Raw genomic sequence first — 26,303 nt, 5'->3', positions numbered from 1 at the left:
GGAATTGGAACAGATTCCTCAGAGAAACACTAGAAGGCAGAAGGAAGTGAGAGCAATGTCTTCCAAAGTCTGAGAAAAAAAAATATTTTCAACCAAGGATTCTATACCTAACCTCACGCATCCTTCTTTGAAAAGCAGCTGGAAAATCCTGTCCACCAACATGAAGTAGTAAACGAAGAGAAAGGAAGACATGGAATCCAGGGAAGAGGATCAAACATGGAGGGAAGGTGGGAGCTGACCCAGGTGAGGGCTGCCATGATCAGGACACTGGAAGATTCTAGAAGAGACTTGCCTTGGAAGATAAATGGAACTAGTGAATTGTCTGTCAGATTTGACTTTTGGATGGTAATTAGAGGGGATGGAGATGTTAACTAACTTTACTGCAGTAAATCATTTTGCAATATTTATGTGTATCAAATGATCACATTGTACATCTTAAACTTATTACACATATGTCAATACCTCAATAAAGCTGGGGAGAAAATTGACTTGGGAAAACTGTAATGAAAGGTATAACGAAGAGCTGTTTAAGTCAAATACTCAAGGAAGACATTTTAAAAGAAAGAAAAAATTAAAAGTCCAAAAAAAAATTGTACTAGGAGAATGTAATCACAGAATATGATTTATTAGACCATAATATTTGTGGACATAGTAACAATAACACCTACTATGGATTTAACAAAAAGTTGAGATATATTAGGATGGAGAGAGGAAATAAACAGGTGTAAATTAAAATCCACATCTTCTAAAACAGTAAGTTGGAAGAAGGGTTTTAAAAGTGATGAATCAGAGAGTAATGTATTTAGAAACAGGAACAGAAGCCTACACCAGCATGGCTAAAGTGGTTGCCTGGGAGCATGGGAATCAGATGAGGGTTCAAAGTACAATAGGCTGGTTTCCTTATAGGCCTTTTACTACAATTTGATTTACCTTCTCCTCAAACTGTGCTTGTCAGCATCAACTTGGAGCTCATTAGATGCAGGATCCCAGGACCCAGACCTACAGAGTGAATACACATTTTCACGCTATCTCCTGCTGATTCCCATGTCCAGTACAATTTGAGAAGCACAGTCTAGCAGACACAGCGCAGATGTCTGGGGATGTACATAGGTGAAGTGAAGCAAGTGGATGCACTGGGCACATGAGGTCACCAGGGGCTCAGGTGTGACCTCAGCTCACCGTCCCAGGTCCTTTGCCCTTTCACTTGCCTAAACCATCTTTACCCGCCTGTTCAGTACTCCTGACTTTATGTTATGTCTCTACAGATTCTGGTTTAGCCTGGTTGTGGTTTTGGTGCCTGTTTTACACATCTTGGTACCTACTTTATTTTTCGTACCTGTTTTACTTGACAAAATCTGTCTTTGCAGATGTCATTGTTCTCACATAGTTCCTGTCTGTATATTTCATTACCAGATCATATAACTCTCGATAGTCGTAGCAATTGGGTTCTGTCACTTCTTTTTTTCTTTTTGGCCGAACTGCGGGGCATGTGGGATCTTAGTTCTCCGACCAGGGATCAAACTGGTGCCCCCTGCAGTGGAAGCATGGAATCTTAACCACTGGACCGCCAGGGAATTCCCAGCAATTGGGTTCAGTCAATTCTTCATTATATGCCAGAAGAGATCAGAAGGGTACAACGATAGAAGTCTCTGCTCTCCAGAAAAGAGAAGGAAAAGAAAACAAACTACAGACATAAGAGCTTTGATGGGATAAGAGAGTGGTCCCCTATGCTTCCACTGGAAGTGGGGACTAAGCTAAGAAGGTGTCAGTTACAAAGAGGAGTCTTTGATTCCCAGTCTTGCCTACCTATGTCTTTATTATACTTTTATATCTTAAGTTTTGTAAGATTTATGAAGCTTCTCCAAATATTTCAAGAAAATTATTAATATACAAGCCATTTGTTGCTTTAAGTGTAAAACAGGTACTAAAGAAATCTAGGTAAACCGTAGCTGGTCTTTGGACTACGTTATTACAGAAGCCATTTAAAAGAATGCTGTAATATGAGTTTTTTAAAGCTGAGGAAAAATCCAAACTAAGATACTGTGAATTTAAAAAAAATAAAAGTCCAATAGTTTTAAAATGAATCAGAAATTTTGGTGTCATGACTTGAGAATGCAAAGTTCTGGTTCAAATACAAAATTAGTTTCCTAAGGATAAGCATAGAAGTTAATTACAAACCTATCCAAGGCTAAGTTATAAGACAGTCATAAGCAAGGCTTAATTATGAAGTTTCAGGAAAAAAAAATCCCTATGATTAAAGATCTTATCTCCTTTATTAAAGTGAGGATTCATTTATGCAAATGGGCTCTGCTTTGAATTGATCCTAGCAAACAAACTACTGGAGTTAACTGGCGAACTGACAAGATGTTGTCTTTTTAAAATAGGGCTTCCCTGGTGGCGCAGTGGTTCAGAGTCCGCCTGCCGATGCAGGGGACACAGGGGACACGGGTTCGTGTCCCGGTCCGGGAAGATCCCACATGCGGCGGAGCGCCTGGGCCCGTGAGCCATGGCTGCTGAGCCTGCGTGTCCGGAGCCCGTGCTCTGCAACGGGAGAGGCCACAACAGTGAGAGGCCCGCGTACCACACACACAAAAAAAACTAAAGAGGAATTGATATGTATCCACATAAGAAATTCCTTATTTTGTGGTGTTCTCCCAAACACCATTCAATGGTTTAAAAAAAAAAATCATAAATTATCCTTTATGAGACAACAGGGAATTGGTATAAAGGATTCTATGGCCCGGAACAGTCTGCCATAAACACACATTTCTTTTTTTTAATTGAAGTGTAGCTGATGTACAATATTATATAAGTTACGGGTATACAATATAGTGATTCCCAATTTTTAAGGTTATAATCCATTTATATTCATTATGGAATGTTGGCTATATTCCCTGTGTTGCACAATATATCCTTGTAGCCAATTTTATACCTAATAGTTTGTACCTCTTAATCCCCTACCCCTATTATTGCCCCTCCCCTGTTCCTTCTCCCCACCGGTAACCACTAGTTTGTTCTCTACATCTATGAAGCATGCATTTCTTTGAAGACTCATCCTTCTTCTTAAAAATTTGTGCAAATCTACTCTAAATTAGCTTCATGGTTGGTTTTAATTTGTTTTAAAAGGTTTGCATCGCAAACCAGTTAAGTGACATTCCTACACGATGTCACCTTGTGACTGAGAAGCAGGCACCTGGTTCATACCCCAGTTTGAGAACAGCAGTACACTACAGATTTTACCCCTCCACCCAACTTACATCATTTGTATTATAAAAGATGAAAGATAAGCACTGAATCACGCCATTTGTTCCAGGTAGGTTTGTACGGACACGAGGGACAGAGCAGTTGAAACTTACGTGAATAAAAGTTTTTATTTCTAGATCATAATCCAATTCTAATCTTTCTTTTCCATTAATCAAATTTGAAAAAAATTTTATTTTAGCTGTATTAAATTTACAGAAACATTCTTCCACATTACATCAAAGCATTCCTCATGTTTTTATTCCAGTGCTCAGAAATTTAATGAATAAAATCACTTTACTGTGTCACTTTTAATTAACTCCTTCAAATACATATTTTCTAAAATCTGTCTAGGTCAAACATGGTTGATCCTGCATTCATCTCTGCGGACTCTGCCAAACTATTCCAAGGTCAGTAGAAGCTGATGTTTTCAATTGTACAAAGTTACTGTTATGGAAACATGCTCATCCTTTTCCATTGAGCCAATCTGGGCAAAGTTCTTCCTTAAAATTCTTCTTCTGCCTGTTTGCTGCGGGACTGCTTGAGCTGCTGGAGCCACTCGATGGTTTCAGAAATAGTACGTTCTCCGTGCACCTTATTATCTCTGGTACGGATATTGACGGTGCTGCTGGTTTTCTCTTTCTCACCAACAACTAAACCAAAACCCACAAAGCTTTGTTAGGTGAAAGAACTCCTATTGAATATTGGAACAGAAATCCACCCTGTAGCTTCTGATTCATTAAAATGTACAGGTGACCAAATCTAGTCATTAAAAAGCAAAACAAAAAACCCCAACTCACCATTTTGCAATGACTAGAACTGCTGTGTTTACCAAGTCACTTAATCCAGCCAACTTAATAAAAATTCACCATGTGAAAAAATAGGAGGTGAAGGGGAGATTTTTAGACAAACCTTTCAAGTACTCTTTTTTTAAAACCAAAGTGTTTCTTTGTTACATCAATGGAACAAACATACAGTTTGAGATCAGGACTGGAAAGAACTACTGATGACCGCAGTTCTCTTAAGCCTAAGTCTCAGCATTTCAAGTTTTCCTAAAGGTTGGCAGGTTTTCTTTGGTGAGTCTCCTTTCTTACCTAGGATGAAGTTATACTGTGCTAACTGTGCATTTCTGATCTTCTTGTTTAACGTACAGCCCGGATCCAGATCAATGTCCACCATGAATTTAGCATCGTGGAATTGTTGCCGTACCTATTTAAATAGAGATAGAGGGTTCTTCAGATCTAAAATCAGAATTATATTTTGATCTTAAATATTTTTATTTAACAAACAATTTGGATAATCATGCCAGCATTAAAAAGGAATGTTAATACATATACTGAAGCATATATTATTGTGACTTAGAACTACAAAACTATATACTCTGCTCGAGAGATAAATTGTGAATTAAATTAAATAAACTAGCTTAAATTTTCCATCCATCTGACAACCAATTACCACTAATATGACAAAAAGATCTGAATGAACCATTTTTATTTCACTAATAGGTTGTCGTGCCTTAGTGATCATTAACCAATGAACCTCCTGGGATTTTATAATGCAAATTTTATAAGTATGCAAATTTCAGAAGGGTTCTTACTTAGTTTATTAGAGTGCCAGGATAAGACTTCACTCTCAACTGTAACCTATTTTAAAGAATAAAGCACCAATGTCTTTTTTTTTTTTTTTTTTTTTTAACACGAGTCCTCTGCACATGTGAGTTGAGCTATTCTGTAATCGGGGAGGAAGCCTGGTAATTTTAGGCTGTTTAACAACTGTGGTCTCTAGTCATTAAGTATCAATAGCAGTGCTCACCCTCCCGTCCACTCAATATAACCAAAATCCACCCCACATAATTCTAAACGCTACTCCACCCCCAGATGGAAAGGAGAAAGTCAGTACTATCTCCAGTTGAAAAGTGAGTTAACTAATACAGACTTTCTTCCTACTGTGTGAGCTTTCTTAATGCAAATACAATAAAGTAAAATCCATTGAACATGGAGCATAGCTGATTCTGATCATTTCTAACTAAAACTACCATGTGCAGTAATAGGAACACAGTATATCTTGAATGGTTTGCCTATCAGCTGTTTTAATGATCATTTATTTCTCAAAGACAGTTGAGACCCGAGTGCAATTTATTCTGATGACCTGAAAACATGGTGGTTTCGATGTTACAATGTTATTCATTGATATTTAGATTTTTGTCTGTTTTAACTAGCCAATTTATTACTTTGCCAGTTATGAAACAATGCTTTTTTTTAATATCAGCTTTTGATAATTTGAAATTCCTTAGTATGAAATTGTTGCTATAACAGAACAGAGTGTTCCAGTCTTTAAGGTATGAAGTATGAATGGATATTTGTACATCTGTTAGTAAGGTAGCTTTTTGGTAGGTAAGGCAAACATTGCTCTGTCATGCCATTAACCTGAAAAAAAGTTTCAAATTAAAGAAATGTGCATTAGAAACAAAGCAAAATTACTGAAGTCAAAGAGCAGTTTAAACTGCTCTATGCATTTGAATTTACATGTCATACTGAGGCATTTGCTATTTACTAATGCTAAAAACTAAAAACTACAAGTATGTACAAAACACTCTCTAAATAAAGTCTACTAACCATGGAACCACATAAAAAAGCATTGAAGAGGTAATATGATCTACTGAGGCTTACCACAGACTGAAAAGAGAAACATTTCTCTATATCGCAAGCAGCTTGATTTACCAAGAATACACGTAGTTTATGAGATTGAAAAGCTGAGCGACAGCTCTTAAATTTAAAGTAAGTCATACTTAAGGATTACCTTTTGGGCATATTCATCACATGTTGGACCCACTGGAACTACCATTACCTGGCGAGGAGACAGCCAGAAGGGCCTTTAGAAGAAATTAAAAACATTTAATGTGGATTTGGGCACTTTCCTTAACAAGAATGGCACATTTCTTAGATTACTCTTCAGTACCATTTCCTGAAACATGCAAGGGCCACTTTAAAAAACTTGGCTTTTTTTCAATATCCAAAAAGGACTAAAGGGAGATTCAGGAGGAGAAAACTAACCCTAAATCAGGAAAACCTGTAACTAAGATTTGTCTTGCTAAGCAGATATAGCAAAGCAAACAGAGGGCAGGGACTACAGCCCACAACTCAACGCATCAGGTAACAGAACACCATATGCCTGCTGCCAGAGGGCTTAACATAGTTTAAGGAACACTTAGTGATTCAAGTTATTTTACTCAAAAAGTTATTTTGTTCAAGTGTTACTTTATTACTTTTTCTTCACTGGGGGACAAAGGCTGTACCTTCAGTTTATTCAAGATCCACTTTGCAGGATTCAACAAATTGGAACCCATAATAACTGGTGATGGTACTTGGTAAAAATGAGTGTGTTTTCACTACTTATTAAAAGGTGACCCCATCCTCAATTCTACCTTTCAGGTATTTCAGGTGTCTAACCCCTCCCCATGCTGCACACATCAGGCCAGTGTTTCTCTTGGTCACTCCTCTATGTTCAAGTTGTTTTGTTACATTAGGGAAAAGGCTGGAGTAGGCACTAAATTCTACCCAAACTGTGGGCTTTTTTCCCCACCTACTACAGGTTTCGTAGAGCAGTTATCTGAGGATCCCCCTATTCTCTAGACTGTGCATAGAGAATACTGCCCACATTTGATCTGATTTCATGAAATATAACTTATATATATATATAAGTTTTCAAGTAACTTTGAAAACTTATATATATAAAATATAACAAAAAAGAAGATTAGCTTATTTCATTTACAAGTATGACACCGCCACCCCACCCTATGTCTGAAGTAACCAAATTACACATGAAACTGAGATGACTACAGTGTAGTCTGTCAGGCTCTACAAAATAGGTGTTTTATAACCATGTGCTGTTTTCAACTGCCTTTACAAAATGTGGGCCCAGATAAAGCTGCTTAGAAAATAAAATGCAAGTCATGTGCTTATATCTTGTCAGTAGAAACATAAGCTTCTAGAAATAGGACACAAAAAATGATGATCAGTTTGGAGTCTGTACTTTCAATCAAAATAAAAAAAACCTTGGCTTCTACAGAGTCTAAAATACTTGTTTATTATTATCAGCAACACTGAACAAAGTATTGCTAAAAGCCTACTCTTGTTTACTCAGACAAAAACATCAAACTTTTATAAATTCCCAAAGTTACTTGAAAAGCAATCAAAACAATAAGCTTCTTACTGAATAATAATTCCTAGTTAGAAAGCATTTATATAATATTCAAACAAATCAAGTGCTAAAATAAAAATAATTACTCACAACAAATATTCATAGAGCTAAAAAGTTTGGGTTTAGATTGTGATTCCTTACTTTTTAGTGAACACTCATGATTAATTAGAAGTGACCAACTACAATCATTCTTCCTTTCCGTCATATAACTAAATTGGACAGCAGACATTTCTGACAGTGAATTTACACGGTCCAGACAAAAACAGAAGGAAACAATGACAAAAATTACCATTTGCCCCCATAGTTTTCGGTGAGGATAGCAATCATTCTTTCCACTGACCCCAAGATGGCTCTATGGATAATCACCGGCCTTTTCTTATCATCACCATCATTGCTAGAAAGAAAAGATTTGTTTTGCTTTATTATATATATATATATATATTCCTTTATACGTCCTTGAAGAAGAATATTCAGAGCAGACACTAGAAACTCACCTTACAAAAGTAAGATTAAATCTAATGGGCAACTGAAAATCCAACTGGATTGTTGCACACTGGTGGTACCGACCAATGGCATCTTTAATCTGTATGTCAATCTAAGAAGCAAAGAGTGGGTTGTATTAGGGTTGAATTTTTTAAAACTTATTTTAAAGTAACCTCTTCTTCACCCAAAAATGAAAGACATATTACTCTCAAATAGACTTTGGTACTGACCTTTGGACCATAGAAAGCTCCATCTCCAGGATTTAATTCCCACTTTTCACCAAACTCATTCAGACTGTTTTCAAGTTGCTAAGGATAAAGCAAAATGATTTTAACTTCTGGTCAAATGCAACTTCTTCCAGCCTAATTTGAGACTAAAAATACTACAACTACTTTCATGTGTCATTATTCTTTGTTTTACCATTTTGTCCACCTAGACATACTCATACACAAACCCCTTTAAAGGTTACAGCTTGATGACTAAAAGAACATTCAACCATTTCTAAAATACAAAACCATAGAGAAAAAAAACTAGCTTATACAAGCCTAGAAACCATTTCCAATTTTCTTTTGCTTTTATCCATTTAAAGAGGTTTTGCTTTATCACATTATGGCGCAAGCCAATTTCAGTCAAATAACATTGAAGCACGCTGAAAATCACCACTTACTTTCTCAGCTTGATTCCATACTTCAATATCTCCAAGGAATTTTTCCGGGCGAGTAGACAGGTTCAGTTTAAAAGAAAACCCAAATATGCTATATACTGTACGCAGAAAATCCAAACAACCTTTTATTTCATCCTCAATCTTTAAATTAAAAAAAAAACAAAAAACAGGGACACAGTGGTCATTAATTTTCCTCAAGTTTTGTGACACTTCTTTTCCAAGTGTTTCACCCCAGCGTCTCATACCTGCTCTATGGCACAGAATATGTGAGCGTCATCCTGCTGGAACCTTCGTACCCGAGTGAGTCCTGTGAGCGCTCCCGACAGCTCATTCCTATGAAGCACCCCAAAATCAGCTACTCGCAGAGGCAACTCTCGCCAGGATCTTGGCCGATGATCAAACATAAGGCTAAAGAAAACAGAAAAGTAAAATCCACTGATATTTAATTTCACAAGAATAAAACTGCTTCTCTAATACTATAAGGAAGGCTGTCAAAAAGCTACTGGTTCTAGTTGTTCACACAAACAACACTTTTCAAAGTCTGGGCTCCATACAACGGCGTAAGCACTTGCATGAATAAAGTAGCAAATAAATTATAATACAACCATCTGTAACTAAGAGAAAATTAAAAATGTATTCCCGTAAGTCTGGAGTCATAGCCTTGTGCTCTATCTCTATTAATTTGAGGACTGCCTGTAAGGCTCATATTTTAAAGAAAATCTTAGCTATATACAAATCATTTATATCAGCAGAAACTAAAGTCTGTACTCTTGTTGCTCTCAAAAGTGCTTCAGTTCCCTCTTAGTCTGAAAGTGCTTCAGAAACTGTGAAGAATCTGGGAAAACTAAGAATGAACTTGACCTTGGTTCCCTGACCTACAAGCTAGTCCCCTCGTGGAGACTCCTCTGTCTCAGCCCTCTGCCCTCGAGGTCTTGCCACTGGGAGCAGTGCTAGGAGCGATGACTCAGCTACCTACAGCCACAGCTCTCCCTAGTCTGCCGCCACGCTGCTCTTCACCCAACTTTCAAGGATAGAAAGTGAATGGCCTCAAGGCAAGGAAGATTTTCCAAGGAGGTCAATTCATCAGAAGATTTTGATACATGTTTCTTTAAAAAAAAAAAAAAAAATCTGCTGTGCCCCATATTCAGTCGCCCCTGTTCTGTATTCTGCCTGTTCACTGCTGCTACCCCAGTTCCATTCTTGACTATCTGTAGATCTGAGGATCTAGCTGGGCACAGAAGATGTTACACCACCACAATGATGATGTATTTAAATACTCTTCTGATTACATAATTTGTTTTTCACAAAATACTTTCAAAGGAGGGAAAACAATCTGGGACTGATTGCAAGAAAATCTTTGCTAGAAACTCAAAATTGCAGAATACCAGTGTCCTGGGCAGTTCATGGGTTTCAGAGCAAACAGCTCCTTCTCCACCTCAAAGGAGAACATGTTCTCGCTGTAGTGCTGCCAGTGGCCCGAGGTCATCCAGAGTCGGCTGTTGTAGATGTTTGGGGTGATCACCTCCTGGAATCCTCGTTTCCTATATTCACTCTGTTAGAAAACAAATACAATGCCTGTGTAAGGAAAAGATGCTTATACTGCTGGTGGAAGGAAAAATTTCAAGAGCAATTTTATACTATCTAGTAAAGTTCAAGATGTACATCTTATAATCTAGAAGCTCCACCTGGAGGTATACACCAAAGAGGAAGCGCCTGCACACGCACATAAGAAGGCTACTGCAGCACAGCTGGTAATATGGGAGAATGGGAAATTACATCAGTGTCCCCCAGTAAAGAAATGAACACTGTGGTAGTTATATGACAGACTAATACGTAACAACTGGAAACAAACTGGATCTGTACCTATCTAAAATGAAAATCACAGCGCAGACTGATATACAATGAGACTTCACGTATGTAAGTTTGAAGCACACAAACAAACATTATAATTTAGGGTACATATTTATGGGGTAGATGTAAAAATAACATGGACAAAAAGAATCCAACCATGCTAACTTCTAAACAGTAGTTTCTTCTAGGAAAGGAGGGAAATGGATCAGAAAGGGCTCTCAAAGGGGAGTTTTTTTTCCCCTATATATGTATTACTTTACCTCAATTAAAAAATCTGAAGCAAATATAGCCCAATGCAGTTATGTGTTAAATTAGGTGGGAGTACAGAGATGTTGGCAGTATTATTCTCTATAAATGTATGCTTGAAACACTTCATAGTTTACAAAGAAAAAAAGCAATGTAAAGATTAACTTGCTTTTTCTAGGCAAATACAAATGAACGGTCAGAAAGCCACAGAGCTCCTGTGTAAAGGGTTACAGGCCCCACTTCAGGCTCACCAGCTTGTCTCATGCGTGCACACCCAGGTATGTGGACAAGATCATGTATTAGAAGGAAAGAATTTTTAAAACATTTTATGAAACCTAATACGTCCATTTTCATTTATTATTTGAAATGTTTCTTCTCAAACAAAAGATTATCTTTCCCTTTGGCAGATCTTATTTAATAAAATCAACTTATGTCTTAAATCTACAGAAGAAAGTAATGAATATGGTTTACCCTGATGAATTCGATAAGTGTATTATAAATGTATGCTCCCTTCGGCAGGAAAAAGCAACTTCCAGGGCTGAGTTCATGGAAGAAATATAGTTCTTGGTCCTGGGTAAAACAAAAGCAAAAGAAAGTTTATATATGTATATAATACCAACATAAATTTCAGGGTTCTTGAGTTCAGAATATGGTCATGATGCTTCGTATTTTAATTGGTGCCATTCCCAAATCAAGGAAAACATGTTGACATTTCTGGTGTTGCAGGTGTTTTACCACTTAGCACAAGTACATTCTCTGACATTCTCTGACTGTTACATTCCTGAATCCAGTCAAGTTTACCCAAGAGTCACACGAGCAAGGGTCTTAGTTCTCCTCTACTATGCACAGGAGGGGCTCTCAGAGTCTTAATTCCTCAAAGCTCAAAGATCCTCCCTCCTTCCCTCCCTTTTTTTCTTTCTTTCTTTCTTTTTTTTTTAAAGTAAGAACAGCAGGAAGGAGACTGAGAAAAAGACACTGATAATGAAAGAGAAGATGGAGAAGAAGTTGGCTAACTTTGGGTCATGGTGAAAGAGGCACACCCTCCTACCTTCCTGCCCACCAAATGCCCAAGTCCTCAGGGAGGGACCCCACCAATTGTTGCTGGCCTCCTTCCTGCTGGATCTTACTTCAGGCAGTCAGCAGTACAGGACAGTGGCTGCTGCCTGTGTGCAAACTTCGCAACCTAACAGCCGCGACCTGACGCCTAGCACAGAGTCAACACTCTTCTAGAAGGGAGTATTTTTACCAAACCCAACTGACAGCTTAGAAAACAGTCAGGGGTAGAAGAATAAAGAAAAGGACACCACAGAATCCATCGATGACTTGCTATGTCATCTTGGGCAACAAGCAGATGAATCTTCCTGGGACTTAAGTTTCCACTTTTTTTTTTTTTTTTTTTGCGGTACGCAGGTCTCTCACTGCTGCGGCCTCTCCCGCTGCGGAGCACAAGCTCCGGACGCGCAGGCTCAGCGGCCATGGCTCACGGGCCCAGCCGCTCCGCGGCATGTGGGATCTTCCCTGACCGGGGCACGAACCCGTGTCCCCTGCATCGGCAGGCGGAATCTCAACCACTGCGCCACCAGGGAAGCCCTCCACATCTTTAAAATAAGTCAGTGAGACCAGGGGATTTCTAAAGCATCTCCCAGCTCTGTGAAATGCTGCTATGCCGCTATACATTTTTTAAAGAAAAATGCAGGTCATCAGCATTTGTTCTCAATAAAAGGAGAAGTCAAAATGAACTTCTGTGCGGTACTGAACACACTCTAGAAAGATAATGTGGACAATGAATAAGTAATTTACAGCTTTCACAGGACAGTACAATAATTACTGAAAGCTACAGCATCTCTGCAGAAGTAAATTCCTGGTACGTAATACAATTTCAATTCAAATGAAAATAAAGAAAACTCAGTCTACACACATCATTATTCTTTTAAACATACCCTTCCAATTTTCCTATGATCTCGGTTTTTAGCCTCCTCTTGGAACTTCTCCCATTCTTTCAACATTTTAGGATCTGGGAATGAAATGCCATAAATTCTCTGCAGAGTCTCCATATCTGCCTTGCCTTCCCAGTAGGTGGAGGAATTCTGAACAGAAGGAATAACCATGAGATAATATTCAAATTTTTTTGAAAAATAAATTTATTTATTTATTTTGGCTGTGTTGGGTCTTCGCTGCTGCACATAGGTTTTCTCTAGTTGTGGTGAGCGGGGGCTACTCTTCCTTGCAGTGCACGGGCTTCTCATTGCAGTGGCTTCTCTTGTTGCGGAGCATGGGGGCTGTAGAGTACAGGATCAGTAGTTGTGGCGCACAGGCTTAGTTGCTCCACCGCACGTGGGATCTTCCCGGACCAGGGCTCAAACCCGTGTCCCCTGCATTGGTAGGCAGATTCTTAACCACTGCGCCACCAGGGAAGTCCCCAAATTTTTAAATATCTCATTTATTTTAAGAGTTAGACGTTTTCTCTCTCAGTCACATCATGAGTCAAATTCATATTTAGTCCTTATGACAAGAAAAATGGCACAAAAAGTGCACATGTAGTAAGCATCTCAGTTGCTGAGGCCTTGCTAGGGTGGCTGTACTCATTCCACAGCACAAAGCTGGCTGCTTAATGCCCTTGAAATTGCCCTGCCCTCCAGACCCACTCACACCACAACTCCACGAACACGACTGACTACAGGGGCATCTCCCACAAGATGATTCAGCAAAAATGGAAAACCAACCAACAAGCCAAAAAAAAAAAAAATCTGACTGGCAGGATTAGTTTGGTTAAAAAAGAACAGCTTGGGTAATTACTACCTTAGACATACAAAAGGCAAGAGCACACACTCTTACAGTGAGTCTCCAAGCTTTTAGAGCCACGATGGCCCATGATTGTGATTTTGTAAATCCTCCAAATCTCCATCCCCGTGTGCTCTGGTGATGAGTGGTGAGTCACTCAGTCAGTGCTTGAGAGAATTTCAGTTAAAAAAAATGGCTAGTGACACATAGTGCCCACAGTCAGTAGACAGCACGAGAAAAAAATCCACCCTTAAATATGCAACAGAAAAATGGCTGAAAAGAGAAACGAATGCAAGTTTAAACATACATCTTTAGTATACAAATATGTTTATATAGCGCCTTCAAAGTTACATTGCTTACTTTGTGTATTTTCAAAGTCTTGATTTTGCCAGTGTGTCTGACATGAGGACCCCGGCAGAGATCTATCAAGGGGCCACACCTAGAGATAAATTAAAAGGAATTTTAACATAGACTTAAAATGACATATACACCAATGGTATTTAATGACACTTGATATTCTCACCTATAGACTGTGGTAGTTGGAGTATTCACTTTTTCATTCAATATCCTGCATTTGAACTTGTTGTACTGAAAATAGGAAAAATTATTTTTTAAATAACCATCCTTTAATTTTTACTTCTAAATACTATCGCTAAAATACAATTCAAAGTACATCTAATCACCATATGAATATAAATACGTATTTCATGTTTTAAAAACACTGTTAAATTTTTCTAAAGAACTTAGTACACTAAGCCCCGATGTACTTTTTTTTTTTTTTTTTTTGCGGTACGCGGGCCTCTCACTGCTGTGGCCTCTCCCGCTGCGGAGCACAGGCTCCGGACGCGCAGGCTCAATGGCCATGGCTCACAGGGCCCAGCCGCTCCGCGGCACGCGGGATCCTCCCGGAGCGGGGCACGAACCCGTGTCCCCTGCATTGGCAGGCGGACTCCCAACCACTGCGCCACCAGGGAAGCCCTACTTTATTTTTTTTAATTAATTTTTATTGGAGTAGTTGCTTTACAATGTTGTGTTAGTTTCTGCTATACAGCAAAGTGAATCAGCTATACATATACGTATATCCTCTCTTTTTTGGATTTCCTTCCCATTTAGGTCACCACAGAGCACTGCGTAGAGCCCAATGTACTTTACGTAACATTAATGAGTGAAATAAAAGCGGAGGCCATGTTACAGTTCAATTTACCTTAAACATTTCCAGTAAAGTTTCCTTCTTAACTTCTAATCTTTCAAAAGCTTGTTTTTCTTTAATGATTTTCTTACATAAAGCCTCCAAAGAAGAGAAATCGTTGCTGGACACACCCCTGAAGAAGAAAATATAATTAATCTCTTTCCATTCCATTCCACTCACACCACAGCTTGGGGGAACATTTCTTTAGAATACTTCAAGGGTTTTAATATAAAAAGTTAGACCCCTGCATCATTTATTAAGAATTCTAAACTAGACATTTTTTATAAACGATTTTCATATTTTCAGTGGCTCTGACCTTGGTCATCGTGAAGACCATTCCAACTAGTGAACATTCCTCTAACTTTATAACCAGGTTTAAAGAACAGGAGAGGTCCAAGCTTCATTTTATTTCCCGACATAGCTTAGGGTTCCACCTCCACTGATCTAGAAGAGAGCTCTCTACTACATCGTGACTTACTACAACACTTTAAGTTTTGTTAGTGGGAGTACTTGGTGACTATGAAGCAATAAGTTTTATATCATTCCTCCTTAATTGAGAACTCTTTAAAAATACTGTATGGACCCACAGTAATTCAGATTTTATTTTTCTTTATCCAGTTACATAACTTACCCTTCTTCAAGGTACATGTCATAATAGAATCCATTTTCTATTGGTGGACCATAACACAAACACCCACCATAGACTCTTTCCATGGCTTCACCCATTATGTGAGCAGTCGAGTGCCAATATACCTGAAAATCAAAGAAAAATGGGATGGTTTGAGTCTGGGCATACAAGCTGTAAATTAATTTGTTTGTTTTGAAAGATATATAAAGTTTATTATAAATAAACCCAAGACGTGAAAACCTAAATTTACAAATCTATAGATTGCAGTGTGATTCTATTCAGAGCCAACATAATTTAAAATGATTCTAATTACTAAATTGTATTTGTACCTTAGAAATTATCTGGTTTAGTTGTTTTCAAACTAATTAAAATACAAATTTAGCATCATTAATTAAACGGGATGGATTTTGTTTCCTGAAAACAATAGGCACTCACAATGTGACTGTCTTATTAACTGCCATAGCCCCAGGATCTTTTGAGTCAATCCCTGGAACTGACTCAAAATATCTGAGTTGGTGGTCTGGAACTGAGCCCGCAATATCTCTGAGGTATGCCTGTAAATTATATATAGGTGTACATTTACCTTTCTGAAATAAAATGAAAAAGTGACAAAATTCAAAAAAGTCCCTAAGAATATAACTAGAAGATGCTGAAAATTCAGAACACTATTATTTGACCTCATTTAATGCTTCTTGTTTAAGCAGACATGGCAACTGTGATAAACAATAACAAGTTCCAGTAGTTTATCTTTAAATTTCTCCAAAATTAGTAAAGGCTATGCTCTGGCCTTTACTTGGCTGTGGAACATCACTTAAGAATTATAGGGCTTCGCTGGTGGCACAGTGGTTGAGAGTCCGCCTGCCGATGCAGGGGACATGGGTTCGTGCCCCGGTCCGGGAAGATCCCACATGCCGCGGAGCGGCTGGGCCCGTGAGCCATGGCCGCTGAGCCTGCGCGTCCGGAGCCTATGCTCCGCAACGGGAGAGGCCACAGCAGTGAGAGGCCCGTGTACCACAAGAAAAAAAAAAGAATTATATCTGCTTTTCTCTTATTGGCCCCAAACAAAGCTAAGATGGTACAACTTGACCCTACGGTACAATTATAAAACCAAGGACCACATACGGGCCTTGAAATCAAAAGGTAGTACTTGGTTTTAAGGTGGTAATTCAGATGAGACAGAATATACCCAAAGCAATGTTTTTAAGATTAATTAATAAGGTACCAAAATAAAGATTTTTAAAATTCTCATAAAAACTGTACACCTGAAACTAATAATGTGAGTCAACTATACTTCAATAAATAAATAAGTAAATAAATAGTAAGTAAAATTAAATTCTCATAAAAAACTTAAGGACTCCAGAATACATTTGAAAACCACTGATTCACATACATAAGTAAACCACTGTCACTAAAACAACGTATTTTACTTCTTCTTATATGGTATTCCATCATGGGGAAATAAGGAGAAAACTTTGCCATCAAATGCAGATTGATTTTTACAGTGCTTTCAGCAGATCTGCATTTTAAGGTAAGAAAAATACAGAAATCAATTGCCCAACAGGAAGAGAACTTTAAATCATGCTCGAATTTGTTAAATATATGCATCTTGATTTAAGTGTTGACTAATAATGCAGAAAACAATTTTTACTTGCTTAATCAATTTTTAATAAAATTCCCAGCACTTTTTCCCCACTGAAGTATCTAGAGTAAAAATAAACTTGAATAAGTGCACTTATTAATTTTATGAGACAAGCACTTTTACTATGTTTCCTACATGAAAGACAAAATGAAGATTTCAAATATGACAATGAGACATCAATCAACTTTAGCCACCCGTTGGCTTTAGTAATAAGCTGGAGAAGTCTGCAAATGTGAATCTGAATAAAAACTTACTGCTTGAGCTTCCTCGTCCTCAAACTTGAGAAGCTCCAAGGTACAATCTTCCTCCAGAGGACGGTCTAGGTCCCAGACGACTTTATTCACTTTAGCAATAACAGTGTTGTCAGCCAGGCCCTGACTTTTTAAAAAAACATACACACATGTATAAAAACACAAGACTCTAAAAAAGAATTTTCTGCAGCACAACAGTTAATTGGAGAACAAGAACAGGAAAATAAGCATTATATACATTATATAATTAAAATAAACATTATATACAGGCATATCTCTCCTTTTATTACACTGTGAATTTTTTTTTTTTTTTTTTTGGGGCAACCATGCATCAAGCAAGCCTATTGGCATCATTTTTCCAAAAGCATTTGCTCACTTTGTGTCTCTGTGTCACATTTTGTTAATTCTCACAGTATTTCCAACTTTTTCATTATTATTATATGTATTTGTTATGGCGATCTGTGATCAGTGATCTTTGATGTTAGTACTATGACTCACCGAAGGCTCAGATGATAGCTAGCATTTTTTAGTAATAAAGTATTTTAAAATTACAACATGTACTTTTTTTTAGACAAACAACTGCACATTTAATAGACTACAATACAGTGTAAACAACTTTTATACACTGTGAAACCAAAAAATTCGTGTGACATGCTTTACTGTGATACTCGCTTTACTGTGGTGGTCTGGAACTGAGCCCGCAATATCTCTGAGGTATGCCTGTAATATTACATATAGATGTAGATGTACATTTACCTTTCTGAAATAAAATGAAAAAGTGACAAAATTCAAAAAAGTCCCTAAGAATATAACTAGAAGATGCTGAAAATTCAGAACACTATTATTTGACCTCATTTAATGCTTCTTGTTTAAGCAGACATGGCAACTGTGATAAACAATAACAAGTTCCAGTAGTTTATCTTTAAATTTCTCCAAAATTAGTTTTCCATAAAGCCAAGCTATTCAGATTCCAAAGGAAAAAAAGGGAGGTGGAGGTGCTTCTAAATAACCTCTCTGCTTTTATCCTGCTTGAAATCTGTAACAGATCTTTCCTCTGAGAAGCAACGCTAATCTCATAATTCTGCAAATGCCTAAGATGATGTTAGTTATAACAAATATACAGGTGAACTGAAATACTATTTAATGAAACATTTTATAATACGGATAAAAATGTCATCTAAATGTACAGTACACAGTACAAAAGACAACTCTCTCCTCAAGTGATGAGATGTTAGACCCACCAAGTGGAGAAGTCGCAGGAGTTCTGAGGAGGGGAAAGCAGCACAGTTCAGAGAAGTCTGGACAGGCTTTAAAACATAAAGTAATGAGGGGACGAAGCATCAAAAGATTTGGACAGGAAGAAAAGGAGAGGAGATGGCACTTCAAATGTTGAGAATGGGCATGGATGCAAGCAGAGATATAAATTAGGAGACGTTCAGGAAGCTGCGGGGCTCAAGCAGAATTGAGTAAGGTTAGTCAGCTTATAGATGTGAATGTGCAGCTAGAGAAATGACAGTCTATAATAGTCTAGCAGTTTCCCCGCCTCAAATATTTTCAAACTAATATGTTATGACACTTACACCGCAATAAAAGTTTTAATTCAAAAAAAGAGAAAATTAGTTTTCCAATGGGCCACTTGATAAATTACAACATAATCTGAAGAACAATACGGTAGCATGTAGAGAAAAAGTTCTTGCACTAACAGGAGCCTGGATTTTAGTACTGACACAGCTACAGACTCATTGTGCAACAACGGAGGAATCTTTTAACCTCACCTGCGAAATTATCTCTCAAGTGAAAGGCTGAACTGATATTTAAAGGTCTATCTAGTCACTTATGATCTCACATGGAAACTTGCTTAACATTACAACTTTCTTACTTACTTCCTTTGGAGTAAGGCAGAAGTATGTTAGGTAGAAGTACTTGTCAAATTAACAGCAACATTCCATTCCTTTTGTAAGAAGGCCAGGGCATATACCAATACATAGCTCGTGGGCCTAACTCCCACCAGTTACATAGTAGGCTTACCAAGAATCAGCTGTGATGGTTCCCAAATTTGTTTACGCACTTGTTATTTTATGTCTTAGGTTCAACAATATGAAATTGATGATAATCAACCATTTCTGACAATTCATATATGATTTCATTTGTTTCAGCTCAATATGTAATTATTATAAATAAATAGAAATATATAAGTATACAATGAGGGAATTACAGTTTCTTGGTTTGAATTACATTCAAACCAAGTTGAATGTTTGGGAAGGCTTGATAAAGGGAAGTCACTAAAAAAATACTGTCAAGTCAGGTGTGGATGAAACAACTACATAAAAATCTGGAAGGCTTCTGCACTCAGATGGCTTCTCAAGTGTGTTAAGATAATGTAAAAGTTTAATTAGCACTCCACCCCCCAAACTTTGGCCTTATATACATATTAGTGAATAAATGAATATATATAAGTTTTAAGTTAAAATGTTTAAATGGCGGCTGGCAAACTTTTTCTGTAAAGAGCCATATAAATATTTTAGATTGAAGGCCATACATGGTTTCTGTTGCATATTCTTAGTTGTCTTATTTTTTTCAAACCATTTAAAAACATAAGAACGATTCTTAGCTCTTGAGCTGTACAAAAACAGGCTATGACCAGTTTGCCAACACTTGGTAGTAGACACATGTATCAATTTATGCCTTCCCAACTTTATCAGTTTTTTGATAAACTTACCAACTATTCATCCCAATCATATTAGATTAGGAAAGCATTTACTCTATTACAAAGTATGCATCTAATTCTCAGTTACCTGAAATAACTTCTCCCCAGCCCAACAAAAGTTTTAACATTAGCTTTATAAAAATAGTACATTTTTTCACATGTTAGTTTCATATATTTCATATATAGTTTAATAATATATTTCATATATTAGTTTCTTAATTTTCCCATTTTGAGATGAGCTACCTTCATTTTTAACTTTAAAACTGAGACTTTTTAGTCAAAATAGGTGAAGTACTCTCTACTTGGTTATGTGACATTTTATGATCAAAGTAGGAGAACTAATTATATAAAATCTTTTGTAAAATAAGACCGAAGTTGACTCTTTCAGATATTAACTTTGAATCTTGACTATAAAGCTCTACATTATTTTGATTTTTTAAAAATCCCAAATAAGGTAAATTAAACAATAAAAACATTGAACAGGAACATAAAAATATTATGAGGATAAAACTTGGCAAGCTAAAAAAAAAAAAGTTCAGTTACAAACAACAGAAGGTCCAGACAGGTATAGCTTATACCTAATTCCACAAGCAATTTGATATGGTGTAGTTTTCCAGGATTCTGCATCCAACTGTTTACCATCAGGCAGGGTGACTTTAATTGGCTTGCTGTCTTTTTCTGCTTTTTCTGCCAGAATGGAATCGTGTTCTGCTTTTAGTTTATTATACATCTCAAGACGTATGTTAATATATTCAGGCCAAGGATTCAACTGCAAGACAACAAATGAAGAAATAAATAATCAGTACACACTTGCTTTCCTTTTTAGAAAAGTGGAAGAAATAATAAAAACAAAGTTTACCTTGTATGAAGTAGTGCTTTTATTGTTTTTCCCTTATACAAAATTTCCTTCTCATTTCAATCATATTTTTTCTTGGCCTTCAGTTTTTTAAATGGAAGAGCCTTAATATCTTTATAATTCCCTCCGACCACAGTCCTTCCCTTTCTTTAGTCATTTGGGTGCTCACTGGGGGCTTTTCATTAAATTGTCACAGGGGTCCATAATCCTCAATGAAGAAGCATCAATAAATTAACTAAAAGCTCAAAGTCTATCATTCTACAACCCTGCTCTGAATCCCTCAGGCCAAAGCACATTACCTGGTCCCACATACTCTGACATCACTACAGTCCTACCCACCCACATGACCCTCTGTATCTTACTGCAGTTTATCTCCACATCCATTTGGCACTTCCTGATCAGAAGAACTTAGTGTCAAACTTAATTTATTCAACATTCATGGAGCAGATACTCTCTGTGCCTGGCTCTGCGGATGCAAGAGAAGAGTAAGACCTGCCCACTGCCCTTAGAAGGGGAACAAGACAAGTACACAGATGATGGGAGCGTGGAGGAGGAAGAAAGGTCTTCGACATCTCACTGTACACTTTTTTTCCAGACAGATCATTTAAAACATATATAATCAACCACATGTCACATGCACAATTCTCTATTCAAAAAAGTCCTCTAATTATACCCTTTGTTTCCTATTTCCAGGCTAAATCTCAAGCTGTAACAGAACAACATGTACTACTTGTATTGAAAGTACAAAAAAGAAATTAGGGAACATACGCCATTTTCTTACTTACTTACAAATTCTGAAATTCACAATCAACAATTCCCTACAATTACAGTGGGATATAATGGACAAAACACAACAGAAGCGGTTATGCAGGGCTCTGGGCAACACTTACTGACCCTTGATCACCTACAAACTTACCCTAAATTAAGTGGAAGCACTATAAATTTAGCAATGCAACATTTATAAAAACAGCTCTTTAAAGTCAGTTTACTGTGCTATAGCATACTTCTTAAAAGCCTATTCCTTTGTCTTGCATTCTGGTCGTTTTCTAAAGAGTCTCTAACAAAACGGTTGCAATGACAAAAGCAAAAAGTCAAGCACGGTTCACAGCAGTTCAACTTCAAAATCTAAGTAGGAAGACAAGCTTAACTGCCTCCTAAAGCAAGTCCCAGGAACCAGGTCAATTCTGGGATGACTCTTGAAATGCCAGTTCCTTTTAGTGTGAGCCTGGTGAACTGAAAGCCTTTCCTCTACACTTGAGAGGCAGCAAGGAGATTTGTCCTGGCTTAAAACCAAACTCCAGTGGCAGGTCCAGGTGGAAACAGTGCTAATGGGGTGAAGGAACAAGGCTTTCTTTGGTTTCTGTTGTAGTCAGTAAAAGCCCCAACACCGTCTCTTAACGTCTCATTGAATGAAATGGTCAGACAGCTAGCATTCGACCCGGCAACTAATTACCACAGTCCTCTTTTCACCAACTTTTGTTCTAATATCTAATCCCACAGATTATTTTACAATCATACTTCAGTTGTTTTCCTTTTTCAATAACAAGTAACTGCAAGTCTTTCTCCCCCTCTCAGAATTTCCTAATTCTTCTCCCTGATTTTCCCATCTAGTGCCATCTTATAACCCCCACAAAAACCATTAGAATCTCGCATAGGATGAGTCTGAGACAGCTCCCTGCCTCTGTCAATCTTTGATGACAGAGCCCTGAAAACATTTACCTCTGCTCGACCTCCATCCCCAGAGCCTTCTTTGTTCTTCTTCTTGCCTCCTTCCTTTCGTTTCTCTTCACTGGCACCTACCTAAATAAGCAAAAATGGCATGAAGGTTTTACATTTTAATCTCATTTGACACCCATCCATGCTGCTTCCAGAAAAGTTTTGAGGATGTTATTTTAGCATCTTTTTTTTTTTTAAGTGGAAATCTGATTTTGAAAGACTAGAAAATTTCACCACTGTCAAAGACAAGTTAACAACTTACAATAAAGACAAGCCCTAAAAAAGTAGAAGAGTTACTTGATAATATTCAAGTCCTCAAATTTCATTCATTTTACCTGTTCACATGACTCTCACTTCAGGTTTAAATGGACATATACTAAATATATAGCTACAAGAAGCATGCAATTTATTCAGTAGTATTTTCAGAAAAAAAATCTAATGCAATATATATCCATCCATCCCACAAGTACTACCCAGAGCCTCTGTGCTCGCAGTATTTTTTTTTAAACCCTGTAGAAGAAGCAAACATAAGACCCAATCCCTACCATGTGCAAACTTAATCTCTTTGGGGAAACTAAGGCATACATATGTGAGAAACTCCTGGAGGAGAAAAGAACACAGCTGTAGTACTCTGATCAGATGTCAGATAAGCTAAGACACTAGTAACTGTTAGGGCTTTAAAGGACTTTAAAGGATGGAGAAGATTTCAACAGGCCGGATTTTGAGAATGGAGGAAATTTTGTTCTAGGTGTACACAGAAACTTATTGTTGGAAATGTTAGAGAGAGAGAGAGAGAGAGAGAGAGAGAGAAAATTACTAAACCTTTTAGGAAACACTGTCAGTTAAGACAGATGAGGGCTTAGACAGAAGCAAGCACTAAAAGTTACCATAAAGATGTGTACTTCAATTAGAATTCAATTCAATTCAATTCCAGGAAGTCATAGAAAGTTTTACAGTAAGTCCTGTGCAAAAAGGCAACCAATGGCAAGAACGGTCTTACCCGTGGTTCTCAACCAGAAGCAATTTTGCCCCCAGCAGACACCTGGCAATGTCTGGAAACCTTTTCAGTTGTCACAACCGGGGGTGGGGAGTTGGGGGAAGGTGGGAGGGCAGTGTGGTGTGGTGCGTACAACAGGCAGAGGGTGGGTAGAGGCCAGGGAGGTTGCTAACCATCCAACAACGCACAGGACAGATTCCCACGACAAAGAATTATCCAGTCCGTGATGTCAAGAGTGTTGAGGTCGAGAAACACGGAACCACATTATGGGATACTCCAAAGAGTATCTTCTCAGAAATAAATTACTTACTTCTTTGTAACTGCTCAGATAGAAACATCCTAATGCAAATTTCACTACATAAAGTTTTACAGTTTACAAAGTTCCTCCACAATCACATCTGATTCTCATAGAAACACTGTGAGATGACTATCATTATTATTCCCATTTTATAGATAAGATTAAACTTTAAAAAGTTAGATGATTTTTCTAGGTTCGGAAAACCTACAAGTGGCAGGAAAAAAAGATACCCACCCAGATGTTGACAGCGGTCAGCTCTAAGTGGGGATGTTATCATCAGCAGTGAAGGAGTTTTGAGGGTAGAACTGGGGATGTGACGGGGGGACTTTTGTTTCATATATTTTTTTGATCTTCGAATTTTTTTTAAAGTTTTATTAAGATATATTTCTGTACCGTAAAATTCACCCACATAAAGCATATAATTCAATGGTTTTTAGTGCATAGACAGTTGCCCAACTATCACCAGGATCAATTTCATCACCCCAAAAGGAAACCATGTATCCATTAACAGTCACTCCTTGTTCTCCCCTCTCCCCAGCACTTGGCAACCACTAATCTTTCTGTCTCTACAGTTTTGCCTACTCTGGGCATTTCATATAAGTGGAATCATTCAATATTGGTTTTTTTGTGACTGGCTTCTTTCAGTTAGTATAATGATTTCAAGATCATCCATGTTACATGTATCAGTATTTCACTGCTTTTTATTGCCAAATAACATTCCATTATTTATCCATTTATCCCTTGTGGACATTCTCATTGTTTTCAATTTCATAAAACTTATGACTTGTATAATTTAAAAAACAAAACAAATTTTAAAAATATGACTCCAAATTTCATGTTGAGCTAACACTTGCCCCACTCAGGTATATTTAATGAACTCTGAAGGTTCATTTATAGTCAATAGATGAACAATGAACACACCTTAAGTCCATTCTAATCAAGTACTAACCAACATGATTACAAGATTACCTGTATGCCTTCACCATACTGTATGATTAATGTAATTAGTCAAATATATCAGGTGAAAAGAAGGGTAAAAAGGGACTTCCCTGGTGGCGCGGTGGTTAAGAATCCACCTGCCAATGCAGGGGACACGGGTTTGAGCCCTGGTCCGGGAAGATCCCACATGCTGCGGAGCAGCTAAGCCCGTGCGCCACAACTACTGAAGCCTGCGTGCCTACAGCCAGTGCTCCACAGCAAGAGAAGCCCCCGCAACGAGAAGCCCGCGCACAACAAAGGGTAGCCCCTGCTCGCCACAACTAGAGAAAGGCTGCGCCCAGCAACGAAGACCCAGTGCAGCCAAAAATAAATAAATAAAATAAATAAATTTATTTTAAAAAAGGGGAAAAATTAATTGCAAGTTTGCCTGTATAGCTTTAAAACAGAAAGAGAGGGAAATAATTCTATTTCTCTGATTAAATGTTTTTGGTTTTGGTCATATGGATATTTGCTAAATGAACAGGAATAATGGTAAAGATGAAGAAAATTAACATCACTTTTTTTTGTCTTCTAAATACCTCTCCATTTTACAAATGAGAACAATGGCTCAAAGAAAGTAAGTAATTTCCCATTTGTACATCGCTAGTAAACAGTAGAGCCAGGGCGTTAAAATGGATCTCTCTGGAACCCTGAGGCCCATTTCACCTTTCCTATAACAAGTGAAATCGTGATGGGCAACTGTTCTTTACTTCTAATGAAAACAAAACAAAAATAGGCGAGTTTACATATTATATGTCAACGTAAAAGCAATCTAAAATTTCAACCCAAAAGTTGGTACACAGAAGAGGATTGGGAAGATGTTCCTAAGCAAATTATGACACTAAAGGGAAAGTCCAGAGGTGAAATGAGCATTTATGAATGGTATAAGGCATGCCTCCACCACCACGCAGGGAAGTGTGTAACTTTTCTAGAGTTTGTCAGCTGGGGTCATCCAGTCTCCACCATTTATTATAAACCACCCAAAACTTGGGCAGATCTCGATGACTTGGTTTTCCCTTCCTTAAACTGGGGCTTTTTACCCGTACGTGGTTTTAAAAGTAAATGAGACTCTGCAACATTCTTCCCGACGAAAGTGAGCCACATAACCCTAGTCTAGGAGTGCGAAGCCCTAGATTCTAATTGTCTCGGCTTCTAATTAGTTGTGTGGCTCTGAGCAAGACACTCAAGGTCTCAGTGTCCTCATCTACAAAAAGAGGATGGTCCCAGAGACGATCTTAAGCCCCGCCCTGCTTTATCCATTTGAGATTCCTCTCCAAAGGGGGCCCTGACTTGTCCGGGATTTCCATCGCCCCCCTCGGGTTCCTCCACCCCCTCCCTCCCCCGGTTGGGCAACACGGGTACCAGGAGAGCCCCAGCCCGGCCTCCAGGATCCACTCAACCCACTCACCGACTTCTCGTCTCCCATTTTCCCTGAAGGGCTACTGGCCTTCTCCTCGGACACTGGCAAACCACTAAGAGAAAACTAAACCCCAAAACTTCGGTCAGGAGGAAAGGACAGTGGTCGCCAGGCAGAGGTGGGTTGGAACGCCCAGGAACACTGCGCTTGCGCCACGTGGTC

General features: G+C 38.0%; 1 protein-coding gene across 1 annotated transcript; it reads right to left on the bottom strand.

The window, feature by feature from the left end:
• Positions 1-3,359: 3,359 nt before the first annotated feature.
• Positions 3,360-26,295, bottom strand: TARS (threonyl-tRNA synthetase). The gene is made up of 19 exons (XM_029218682.1): positions 26,133-26,295; positions 22,455-22,535; positions 20,458-20,648; positions 17,176-17,299; positions 15,286-15,407; positions 14,670-14,787; positions 13,989-14,053; positions 13,826-13,904; positions 12,625-12,771; positions 11,156-11,254; positions 9,973-10,139; positions 8,833-8,995; positions 8,591-8,728; positions 8,154-8,231; positions 7,935-8,035; positions 7,730-7,834; positions 6,040-6,112; positions 4,335-4,449; positions 3,360-3,893 (listed from the first exon to the last, which is right to left on the bottom strand). The coding sequence occupies exons 1-19, from the start codon at positions 26,148-26,150 to the stop codon at positions 3,745-3,747; spliced, it is 2,133 nt and encodes a 710-aa protein (XP_029074515.1). The 5' UTR covers positions 26,151-26,295; the 3' UTR covers positions 3,360-3,744.
• Between the last annotated feature and the right edge of the window lie 8 nt (positions 26,296-26,303).

The sequence above is a fragment of the Monodon monoceros genome, unplaced genomic scaffold (assembly GCF_005190385.1).
Source record: "Monodon monoceros isolate NGI ecotype Baffin Bay Population unplaced genomic scaffold, NGI_Narwhal_1 Super_Scaffold_12, whole genome shotgun sequence".
Classification (NCBI taxonomy): Eukaryota; Metazoa; Chordata; class Mammalia; order Artiodactyla; family Monodontidae; genus Monodon; species Monodon monoceros.
This window is presented reverse-complemented; position numbering and strand designations above follow the sequence as displayed.

What these genes read in the sequence shown, in the direction of transcription:
- TARS (XM_029218682.1), bottom strand. An exon ending in TATTCTGTGCCATAGAGCAG is followed by an intron (nt 8,729 to 8,832) that starts GTATGAGACGCT and finishes TTTAATTTAAAG; the next exon opens with ATTGAGGATGAAATAAAAGG. An exon ending in GAGCTTTCTATGGTCCAAAG is followed by an intron (nt 8,036 to 8,153) that starts GTCAGTACCAAA and finishes TTTGCTTCTTAG; the next exon opens with ATTGACATACAGATTAAAGA.